The sequence below is a fragment of the Musca vetustissima genome, unplaced genomic scaffold (assembly GCF_032173495.1).
Source record: "Musca vetustissima isolate MV318-11 ecotype Yass unplaced genomic scaffold, APGP_CSIRO_Mvet_v1 utg1268, whole genome shotgun sequence".
Taxonomy (NCBI): Eukaryota; Metazoa; Arthropoda; class Insecta; order Diptera; family Muscidae; genus Musca; species Musca vetustissima.
Window position 1 is genome coordinate 395,883 of NW_026882850.1, and position 11,550 is coordinate 407,432.

Here is an 11,550-nt window from a genome sequence, read left to right on the forward strand (position 1 = left end):
CAGCACGTATACGTCACCAGCAGCTAAATAAAACTATTTTAAACAACACTCTGGATGCACACCTGGATATACAGTCGAAAACTCTTTTTAAAATAATGCATTACTAAATGGAGCATTAAAAATGTCGATTTGAAAATCAAGGCTTCGAGGCTACTTCGGAAAAATATTTGTTTTTATTCAAGTCTTTTAGAAATATTCTCTTCGAAAAATATTATTAATATCTCCAAGTCGTATGTTCTTAATGACGTATACATGCTGTCAATAGTCATACGCTCCCAGGTGTTCATATAATTTGCTTCATTTTTATCTCTGAACCAGAGGAAGTCTTTCTTTTCTGGAGAAAAAAATGCTATGCCAGGATGAAGACTTTTGTCTCTAGAAAAGTAATCCGCCTGATCCAAAGAAAGATTTTATCTATAGAAAATTGGTGAATTAAAAATGTCGATTTGAAAAATTATTGTCTCGAGGTTTCTTTGGAAAAATATTTGCTTTGTATTCAGGTCTTCTAGAAATATTGTCTTCTGAAAATGTTATTAATATCTACAACTATATTCTGAATGACGTATACGTGCTGTCAATAGTCATACGCTCCCAAGTTTTAATATAATTTGCTTACATATTAACTCTGAACCAAAGCAAGTCTTTCTTCTGTAGAAAAAATCCTCAATGCCCAGATGAAGACTTTTGTCTCTAGAATAGTAATCCGCCTGATCCAAAGAAAGATTTTATCTATAGAAAATTGGTGAATTAAAAATGTCGTTTTAAAAAATTATTGTCGCGAGGTTTCTTCGGAAAAATATTTGTTTTTATTCAAATATGATTGTCTTCAGAAAATATCTCCAAGTCGTATGTTCCTAATAACGTGTACGTGCTGTCAGTAGTCATACGTTATCAAGTATTAGTATAATTTGCTGCCTTTTTAACTCTCAACCAGAGGAAGTCTTTCTTCTTTAGAAAAAAACGTCTATGCTCAGATGAAGGCATTTATGTCTACAAAATATTCCCTTTGATCAAAAAGCATCTTTAGAAAAAGTCGACATTTTCACAGAACTTCCTGTAGAAGGTTTGGATTAAAAAAATTATATATTTTGCGAAACAAGGGCCAGTTACGGGCCTTTGCTATTAAAATTAATATATTTTTTAAATAAATATCCAATCATTCATTAATTCCTTTAAGAAAAGGTTTTGTTTTAGGAGAACATTAGGCACAATGTTATTTAATAATTTTTAATTAATTTTAATACGTACTGTCAGTAGTATTCACACATTTTGCTCCTTTTTTCCACATTACCTCTGTTATCGAAGATTATTTTCTTAAATCGACAAGAACTTCCTATAGAAAAAAATCGTCCTGCCTGGAGGAATATTATCTTCTATAGAAAAAATTCCTGTGGACAGTTGAGGAAGACCGGCCTGGATGAATATTATCTTCTATAGAAAAAATTCCTGTGGACAGCAGAGGAAGACATTTTCCATAGAGAACTCCCTAAAGCCCGTATTAATTTTATGTTTTTTTTTATTTCATCAGAAACGTTTGGCAAATCTTCCCCCTCCAGTTTGTTTTTACAACCACAAAATTACCTTAAAATAACTCTCCACCTAATTTACTTTTGATTTAGGGATTTCACCGAATAAAATTCATTTCAATTCCCCCCAAAAATAAAAAAGGTAACGAGTCAAAGTTGTTGTTGTTACGTCTTAATCTTATTTAATGACTACTTAAAAGAAAATCGGAAAAGAAAATTATGTGGGAGCAAAAAGAGAACAAAAAAAAAAATACTTTTCCCATGATGAAAATACGTTACGAAAGGGGGAATCTTTAAGACAAAATTTCTTCTAATGGAATATAACACAAAGTGGAAAATCTTTTCAAAATTAATTTCATATTAATCAGAAAAACAAAATGAAGAACTTTGTTGCAACTTAAAGCAAATTAATTAGATGTTGTAAAGAAAGCCCGGAGGGGGAGGGCGAGAGGGATGAGGGATAAAGGATAACATAATTAGGTGATGAAAAGTTGTTGAGAAGAATTTTTAAAAGAAGGATTGTGAGCTGGCAAAGGGAATGCGATAAAATTGAATTTTGAATCAAGAAGTAGCATGTCCTGGTTTAATTCAAATTCTCAAAAATCGGAACATAAAATAACAAAGTATGTGTATGCGTATAAGTAATGACATTAATCATACGCCTTATAAACATGTGTTACATATATGATAACCCCCCATGGCGTATGATTGCTGACAACACTTATACGCTCCCCACCCCATGAAGATTTGAAGCTGGTAAAGGGAATACGAAAAAATGGAATTTAAATTGTGGAAAATTTGAATCAAGGGGTAGCCTGTCCTGACTGCTTTAAATTCAAAGAATCTTCTAATTTAAATTCTCAAAAATCGACAAATTAAAAAAGGAAGTAGGTGACGTATAACTAACAACAATACTCATACGCCTTATGATCCTGTGTTTTACATACGATAACCCCCATGGCGTATGATTGCTGACAACACTTATACGCTCCCCCGCACCCCATGAATTGCAATTAAATTCGTAATTATCCAAAGAAATCATAACTTTCTTGGAAGACAAATTTTCATGTGATGGAAAGTTGTTGAGAAGAATTTTTTAAAAAAGGATTGTGAGCTGGCAAAAGGAGAGAAGATAAAATGGAATTTTATTTGTGGAAAATTTGAATCAAGGATTAGCATATCCTGGTTTAATTCAAATTCTCAAAAATCGGAACAAAAAATAAGAAAGTATATGGCCTATAAGTAACGACATTACGCATACGCCTTATAAACCTGTAGTACACATGAGCTAACCCCCCATGGCGTATGATTGCTGACAACACTTATACGCTCCCCCGCACCCCATGATCACCAATTAAATTCGTAATTATTCAAGGAGCTCATAACTTTCTTCGAAGACAATTTTTCAGGTGATGGAAAGTTGTTGAGAAGAATTTTTAAAAAAATATTGTGAGCCGGCAAAGGGAATCAGAAAAATATGAATTTAAATTGTGGAAAATTTGAATCAAGGAGTAGCAGATCCTGTTTAAATTCAATTTCTCAAAAATCGACATATTATATAAAGAAGTATGTGGCGTATAAGTAACGACAATACTCATACGCCTTATAAACCTGTAGTACACATGAGCTAACCCCCCATGGCGTATGATTGCTGACAACACTTATACGCTCCCCCGCACCCCAATGAACTGCAATTAAATTCGTAATTATTCCAACGAACTCATAACTTTCTTTGGTAGACAATTTTTCATCTCTTGCAAATGAAATCAAAAAACCGTCCGAAACTTAATTGCGTCCAGCAAATCTCCAGCAATCAACCCTTTGCGACATCAAAGGGACTAATGAAGATGTCTTGTTATCTGGTTTTTGGAAATTGATTTGATTTCATTGTTCTGGGTTCTTTCTCAAATTTGACAAATGTCAATCACATACACATTTACATGAGTTCCAGAGGTTCCTTACTGGTAGCTCCATTTGCTATCTGCTTAACAAACGACATATCCAAAGTTCATTTAAAGTTTTATGGCCATTTGAAAGTTTATCCTAGAGCAGAAATTTGTTGCATTTTTAGCATTCGGCACCCACTCAGTCAAAGAGGAAGCAATAAATTTCATTTGCCGAGTCTTATCGCTTTCTCTCCCTCTCCCTTTGAAATATTCTACTCACACAAACATGACTGCTTGGCATTGGCAATTTTCCGACTACTAAAAAGGGCAATTGATTTGACAAGAATTTTGGAAAAAATTTTGTTTTGAAATCAGGGGGAAACTAACCTGCAACAAGGGTGGAATTAAACAGTAGAACATGGTGCAATAACTTGAAAGGGGTAGGGGCTTTAAATTGCTGTCTAAATAAACATTTTAGTAATGTTCTGGTGACGTATACGTGTTGTCAGTAGTCATACGCAACCATGTATAAATATGTATAGAGGACTTTGGCTTCAAACAGGGTGGATTTCATTTTTTTTTTTTTGGACTTATAAATAAGGCGTGGATTTTTTAAAAATTATTTTTATGGGGACTTACAAAAGGCTCTGTGCGCTCGTTGCACAGCAAAGGCGCAGTTTTCGCTTTGCCGGATGTTCTCAAGAACTATAAGCAGAAAATGCGATGGAAATGGACAGGCGTAAGTAAATCAGACGATTACGCACTATATTACAGCTGCCATGAACCGATACATGAATTTGGTTGCGGATTTATGGTTAATAGGAGAATAAAAGACCTTATCTCCAGATTCACTCCTCTAGATGAGCGAATTGCTATAATCCGTATAAAAGCGAAGTTCTTCTACATCACAAAGATGAACGGACCAAAGACATATATTACGCGCGCTTAGAAACTGCATATGACTGCTGCCCTAGCTATGATATTAAAATTCTACTAGGAGATTTTAATACAAAAATCAAAAGGGAAAATATTTTCAGCCTCCACGAAGAAACATCCGACAACGGCATGAGGTTGATCCACTTCGCGGCAGCCATAAACATGGTAGTTAGCAGCACCAGATTCAAGCATCCCGATCTACACAAGGCCACCTGGATTTCTCCTGATCAAGCAACGAGAAATCAAATTAATCATATTGTGATAGATGGGAGACATTCATCCAGTGTATTTAGACGTTCGATCGATCCGAGGAGCGAATATCGATTCGGACCACTACCTTGTGGCAGCCAAGGTTCGCACTCGTCTTAATGTAGCAGCAAAGGAGCGATCTAATGTAACACGGACGTCGAAAAGCTGCAAACACAACAGTTAGCCGAGGTTTACTCCGCTCAACTTACCCACCTGCTTGACGAAAGCACTTCTTGTCCCGATAATAATATAGAAGCAAAATGGCAGAGAATTGTCCACTCCTTACAAACTGCAGCAAAAGCAACACTTGGGTACCAAAAACCACCATCAAGAAACCCATGGTACGATCAAGGTGAAAAACGCAGCGTATAGGGCAATCCTGCAGACAGTAGCAACACATAATGTGATGGAGAACAATCGGGAGAAAGGGGAGAGAGGAAAAACGTGTTTTCAGAAAAAAGAAGGAAGAACAAGAAAAACGTGAGCGTGAGCAAATCGAGATGTACAGGAGTCAGAATGAAGTCCGAAAATTCTCCCAACGGGTAAAACACCAAACCGAAGGCTTCGATGCAGGCACATCCTCCTGTAGAGATGAAGAAGGAAACCTGGTGACAGATACAGACAGCGTGTTAAGGATCTGGAAGGATCATTTTGAAAAGCTTCTGGTATCAAATAGTGGCGGTGAAGAAGAAGATACCCCAGAACCAATAAGAGATGATGGTATAGAGTGTATACCACCTAGCAAAGATGAGGTCATAAAAGCAATTAATCGGCTGAAGAACAATAAAGCAACAGAAGCCGATGGGTTACAAGCCGATTTTATTCAAGACTGGTGTTCAGATGCTGATCAGGAGCATGCACCAGCTGATTAGTACAGTTTGGCTAGAAGAATGCATGCCCAATGATTGAAACCTCAGCATCCCGTGTCGCGTGCCCAGAAAAGGAGACAAAACGATATGTGCCAACTATAGAGGAATTAGCCTTCTTCCCATCGCATATAAAGTGTTATCCGGTGTATGTGCCAAGGACTGAAGCCAATAGTCAATGACATTATTGGACCATACCAATGCGGCTTCAGACCTGGCAGATCCACAATTGACCGTAATTTTACTCTGCGCAAAATCGTGGAAAAAACCCACGAAAAACACATCGAAAACCACCTATTCGTCGACTATAAAGCCGCATTCGACAGCCCTATCCGTTCAGAGGTATTTAAAGCCATAACTGCGTTCGGCATGCCTGCAAAATTAATTTGCCCATGCAGGATAACTTTAAGTGGCACAAAGTCAGCAGTTAAAGTCGGAAAGGACCTCTCGGAGCTCTTTAATACCGAACGAGGATTCAGACAAGGTGACAGTTTGTCGTGTGATCTTTTTAACGTCCTGCTGGAAAAGGTCATACGAGCCGATGACATCGATATAATGGACCGAACATTGCGAGCGGTAACAGCCACATTTACACAAATTGAGAAGGAGTCTGCCAAAGTGGGTCTGGCAGTAAACGGCGATAATACCAAGCTGATGGTATCAACGTGCAAGACATCTAGTAGACTCGGACCAACTGTGGAACTTAAGAACTACAGCTTCGAGGTAGTCAAAGATTTTATATACCTTGGTACCGCCATTAATAAAACAAATGACATCAGTTTTGATATTCGGAGATGGATAGTGATGGCCAACCGATGCTACTATGGTCTGAGCAAACAACTCAAAAGCAAGGACACCAGACCAAATTGGTACTACTGGCCGTGCTTTTATATGGAGCTGAAGCATTGGTACTTACGCAAGTAGATGAGGCAGCTATTGGAGTGTTTGAGAGAAAAATTCTCTGAAAGATGTATGGGCCGATCTGCGTTGACGGTGAATATCGCCGTCACATGAACCATGAGTTGTACCAGCTATTCTCGGACATCGACATTGTTAGACGTATTGAGTTGCAGCGATTACGTTGGCTATGTTATGTTGTGAGAATGGATGAAGATGACCCAGCCCAGAAGGCATATAAAAGCGAACCAGCTGATGCTTCACGCAGAAGGGGAGGTCCACGAATACGATAAAGGATCGAACATTGCCGAAAATAGTCTTTCAAATGGGAAAAACTGCGCAAAAGACCGACGCGCCTGGAAATCTTTTCTAAGCTCGGCTTATGGAACGAAAGTTCTGTTACAAGCCAGCTAAGTATGTCGGTCCTTGAATTTTTTTTTAAACCACCCCTTATGTTTCGTTAAATCCACTCCATATATAGGTCCTAGAAAAAATATTTTTTCAAAAACCACACCATATTCCCATTGCCCATCTCTGCTGTTGTTTGCCCACCTCTGCCGTTAGCGTATTGAAAAGTAATTAAATTGTAATTGCTGTGTCTCTCACAGCTTCCAATACAGCCGGCATGCCGAGCAGTTGAACCCTAGTGGTGTCCTTTATAGACTAACCCAACCTACCCTCCCGTTTTCTTTCTCGCTTATGTCCTGAGGCCACACGACCGCGAGCCCTATAAAAAAAAAACAAACACCATCATCAACATTGGTGATGGTGGCACGCCGTCAGTCTCACACGTCGTATGAGTGACATGAATAAATTACAAGGAAATTAAATCACGTAGACGCAGTGAAGACCTTTCATGTTCCGCAGCGATTATCTGTGTTGCTGGGGATGCATGTGGCTTTGTGTTTGGGTGTGTGTGTGTGTGCGTACAGATACCATAAAGTTATGATTTTTATAGATTTTTGTTCGAAACGAGAATAGAAGATGTAAACAAGCAAATGGCTTTTTAAGATTTCTGTACTCCCCCTACTAAGTGGGTGAGGGAATCGGATGGGGGTGGTGAAGAGAAGAGAGGTGGTGGATGGATGGGAGTGGTACTGCCTCGAACTAAAAACAATATAGGGTGGGGGCAAATAGGTTGTTTATTTTCTTTTATGGGGCTTAAATAAAAATTTAACAGCTTTTCAAAAAAAGTCCTGACACTCCAGGCACCTTGAGGATGTGCAGGAGATAAGGAAGAGGAAGCAAAGAAAGACTGGAAATATTTTCCTAACATTGATGCTAATAATAATGAGTGGTGGGTGCTTTATAACCAATACATTTTTTTGTGGCCTTGATGGGCCCATAAAAATGTTTGGCAATTATTCTGGAGGCTATCAAAAACTAATTATGAGGGTGGTTCTACTCATCCGAACTCCCCACTCTCTTAATTAAAGGAGCAACTCGTGCTCCCCCACCCCTTCTGCTATTAAAAAAATAATCATTCCGATTTTAATGTCCTCCTCCTTAATGTTATTTCTTTATAGCTCTTCGATATAATGTGGAGTGATCCGCAACACAATGATGGTTGCCTACCCAATAGTCTGCGGGGTGCTGGTACCTATTTCGGCCCGGATGTTACCCGAAACTTCCTCGAGCAACACAAACTTGAGTTGCTGGTACGTTCGCATGAATGCAAAGTAGATGGCTATGAATTTCTGCATGACGACAAGGTGGTGACCATATTTTCCGCATCGAACTACTATGCCATTGGTTCGAATCGAGGTGCCTATATGAAGTTGAATCCCCATTTGGAACCTCACTTTGTACAGTATATATCGGCGGCCTCGAAAACACGTCAATTAACATTCCGCCAAAGGGTTGGCATTGTGGAGAGTTCTGCCATCAGAGAGTTGGGGGCAAGGCTGAGGGCCAAACGTAATGAATTGGAAGAGGAGTTCCGGAAGAATGATCCCAATAATAGAGGTAAAGGGTAGCTACTTAAGTATGATATATTTTTTAACATTTCCCATCTTTTCCTAGGCTACATTTCCGTTTCCCATTGGTGTGATGCCATGGAGAAGGCCACCAATTTGGGTCTGCCCTGGCGTTTGCTAAGGCCACGCCTGGCCCCATCGACGGATGAGCGATCCACAAATGAAGTTAACTATTTGACAACGTTAGATTTACTAGATACGGATACTATAGTGAGTAAAAAAATTATCTAGATAATTATATCAACAAGAAAAATAAAATACGAGCCTAGATACATTATCTACGAGCCGTAGATAAAGTATATATGTCGTTACCAATGTGGCGTAGATCTCTACATTATCTATGATGCTTAGATAATGTTTATACATTATCTAGGAAGCGTAGATTACTTATAGACGTTATCTACGAGGCGTAGATAATTTATAGACGTTATCTACGAGGCGTCGATAATTTATAGACGTTATCTACGAGGCGTAGATAATGTCTAGACGTTATGTACGAGGCGTAGGTAATGTCTACCCGTTATCTACAAGGCGTAGATAATGTATAGAGATTATCTACGAGGCGTAGATAATATATAGACGTTATCTACGAGGCGTAGATAATGTATAGACGTTATCTACGAGGCGTAGATAATGTATAGACGTTATCTACGAGGCGTAGATAATGTATGGACGTTATCTACGAGGCGTAGATAATGTATAGACGTTATCTACGAAGCCTATATAATGTATAGACGTTATCTACGAAGCCTATATAATGTATAGACGTTATCTACGAAGCCTATATAATGTATAGACGTTATCTACGAGGCGTAGATAATGTATGGACGTTATCTACGAGGCGTAGATAATGTGTAAACGTTATCTACGGGGCGTAGATAATGGATAGGCGTTATCTACGAGGTGTAGATAATATATAGATGGTATCTATGAGGCGTAGATAATGAATATGTTTATTTAAGGGGCGTAGATAATTTATAGACTTCATCTACGAGGCATAGATAATGTATAGACGTTAGCTACAAGACGTAGATAATGTATAAAGGTTATCTATGAGGCGTAGATAATGTATATAGTTTATCTACGAGGCGTATATAATGTATATAAATTATCTACGGGCCATAGATAATGTATATAGATTATCTACGAGCAAAGATAATGTATATGGGTTATCTATAAGGTTTAGACATTATCTTTGAGGCATAGATAATACATGAACAGTATCTACGGGGAGTACACATTATCAATGACTCATAGATAATAACTACACATTATCTATGAGGCGTAGACAATATCTATGATGCGTAGATGATATATAAACCTTATCTACAATGTGTATACATTGTATATATGGAGTAGATAATATACAAGCTTTATCTACGAGGCTTAGATAATGGCAATACGTTACCTAAGTGGCGTATATAAAGTTTTTACTTTACGTTCGAGGCGTAGTTAATGTCTATACTTTTTCTACGATCTGATCTGAATATCTTAATCTTATCTACGAGACGTAGATAACATAAATAAATTATCTTCGAGGCGTAGATGATGTAAATCTGCTTTTAACAAGATGTAGATAATATATAAACATTATCTGGAGTACCTATAAGACATAGATAATTTATCTACGGCACTCTAAGCACTTACAAGGCGTAGATAATGTATCTGCAGCACCTAAAAGCCGTAGATAATTTATCTACAGCACCTACAAGGAGTAGATTATTTATCTACGGCACAAACAAGGCGTAGATAATTTATCTATGGCGCATACAAGGCGTAGATAATTTATCTACGGCACTCTAAGCCGCAGATAATTTATCTACTGCACTCTAAGCCGCAAATAATTTATCTACTGCACTCTAAGCCGCAGATAATTTATCTGCAGCACCTACAAGACGTTTATAATTTATATACAGCACCTACAAAGAATAGATAAATTATCTATAGCATCTACAAGGCGTAGATAACTTATTTACATCACCTATAATACATGGATAAAGTATCTGCAGAATCTATAACGTAGATAATTTATTTACAGTACGTAAAAGGAATAGATAAATTATCTATGAAATCTATAAGACGTAGATAATTATCTACGGGTAGTAGATGTGTCCATATTATATTAATTTCATTTTTCCCCTATATTTCAGATTGAAGCTCAAGCACAAGAAACCAGCGTAGCGGATTCCCTATATAAAAACGTCAGTAGCTTGGAGGCAATATTCCACATTTTGGATTCGGATCAATCGGGTATGTGGGAAAGAAGTTTTAACGAACTTCAAAATAGTTTAGCAAAGTCCACAAATAAAAAATATTTCTGTAGTTTGGGGCGTATACATTGTGTCACCACTTATACGCCCCATGTTTTCAATTGATTTATTTATTTTCTTTTGTTGTTGTTGTAATGGTTTTCTTATCATTTTTTCAGGTTACATATCCCTAAGTGAATTCAGTGATGCCTGTGATTTATTGGAACAACATTTACCTGGCACAAATACCCGTGAACAATTGTTGGACATGTGCCGAATGATGGATTTGAACAAAGACGGGCTGGTTGATCTCAATGAATTCTTGGAAGCATTCCGTCTGTGTGAACAGGCGAAGAATGACCATGTAGCAGGTCGAACACGTAAAGATAGGTCACCCAATGCGACGGCGGAGCTGAGTGGTGGCGATGATGGTGGTGAAAAACAAAAAACGGATAGAAGTAAGTTTAGCAAGGAAGGCGTGTAAGGAAGGGAGGGGTATGAAAGAGGGTTATGTGGGAGGGGTATGAGGGAGGGCGCTGATAAAAATTATTCTAATGTGACAAAATGATTAATGTTGTGTGTTTGTGTGTGTGTGTTTTTTCTTTTTTCTAGGACTCAGTGCCACTGTGGCTGAAGCTGAGGCAGAGTTGAAAAAACTATTACCGCCAACGGCCGAAGAGGATGATATCGATCCCAAGGATTGTGAGGCAAACACATTGAAACGTAATAAGTAATTCAAGGGGAGGATGGATTTATGGATGGATGGTCGGATAGGAGGCAAGGGAATTCCTTTGCTGTTGTGCAATGACTTTTATTGTGTCTCTTTCTCTCTCTCTCCCTCTCCCTGTCACAGTCATTTGAAATTATCTAAGCTTTAAATCGCAAAACAATTTTATATTTTTAATAATTATTATATATATATAAATAAATATACTGTTTAGTTATAAGGTTTATTAATTAAGGAT

The 11,550-nt window shown here is 37.8% G+C and overlaps 1 protein-coding gene across 1 annotated transcript in view; it reads left to right on the forward strand.

Moving 5' to 3' along the window:
• Window positions 1-11,319, forward strand: part of LOC133329538 (serine/threonine-protein phosphatase rdgC) — a 92,430-nt gene extending 81,111 nt beyond the window's left edge. Inside the window, exons 9-13 of the mRNA XM_061538013.1 lie at window positions 7,887-8,325; window positions 8,383-8,546; window positions 10,487-10,586; window positions 10,765-11,043; window positions 11,198-11,319. Coding sequence (XP_061393997.1) covers window positions 7,887-8,325; window positions 8,383-8,546; window positions 10,487-10,586; window positions 10,765-11,043; window positions 11,198-11,319 — 1,104 coding nt within the window. The remainder of the gene's footprint in view (window positions 1-7,886; window positions 8,326-8,382; window positions 8,547-10,486; window positions 10,587-10,764; window positions 11,044-11,197) is intronic.
• The last annotated feature ends 231 nt before the right edge of the window (window positions 11,320-11,550 follow it).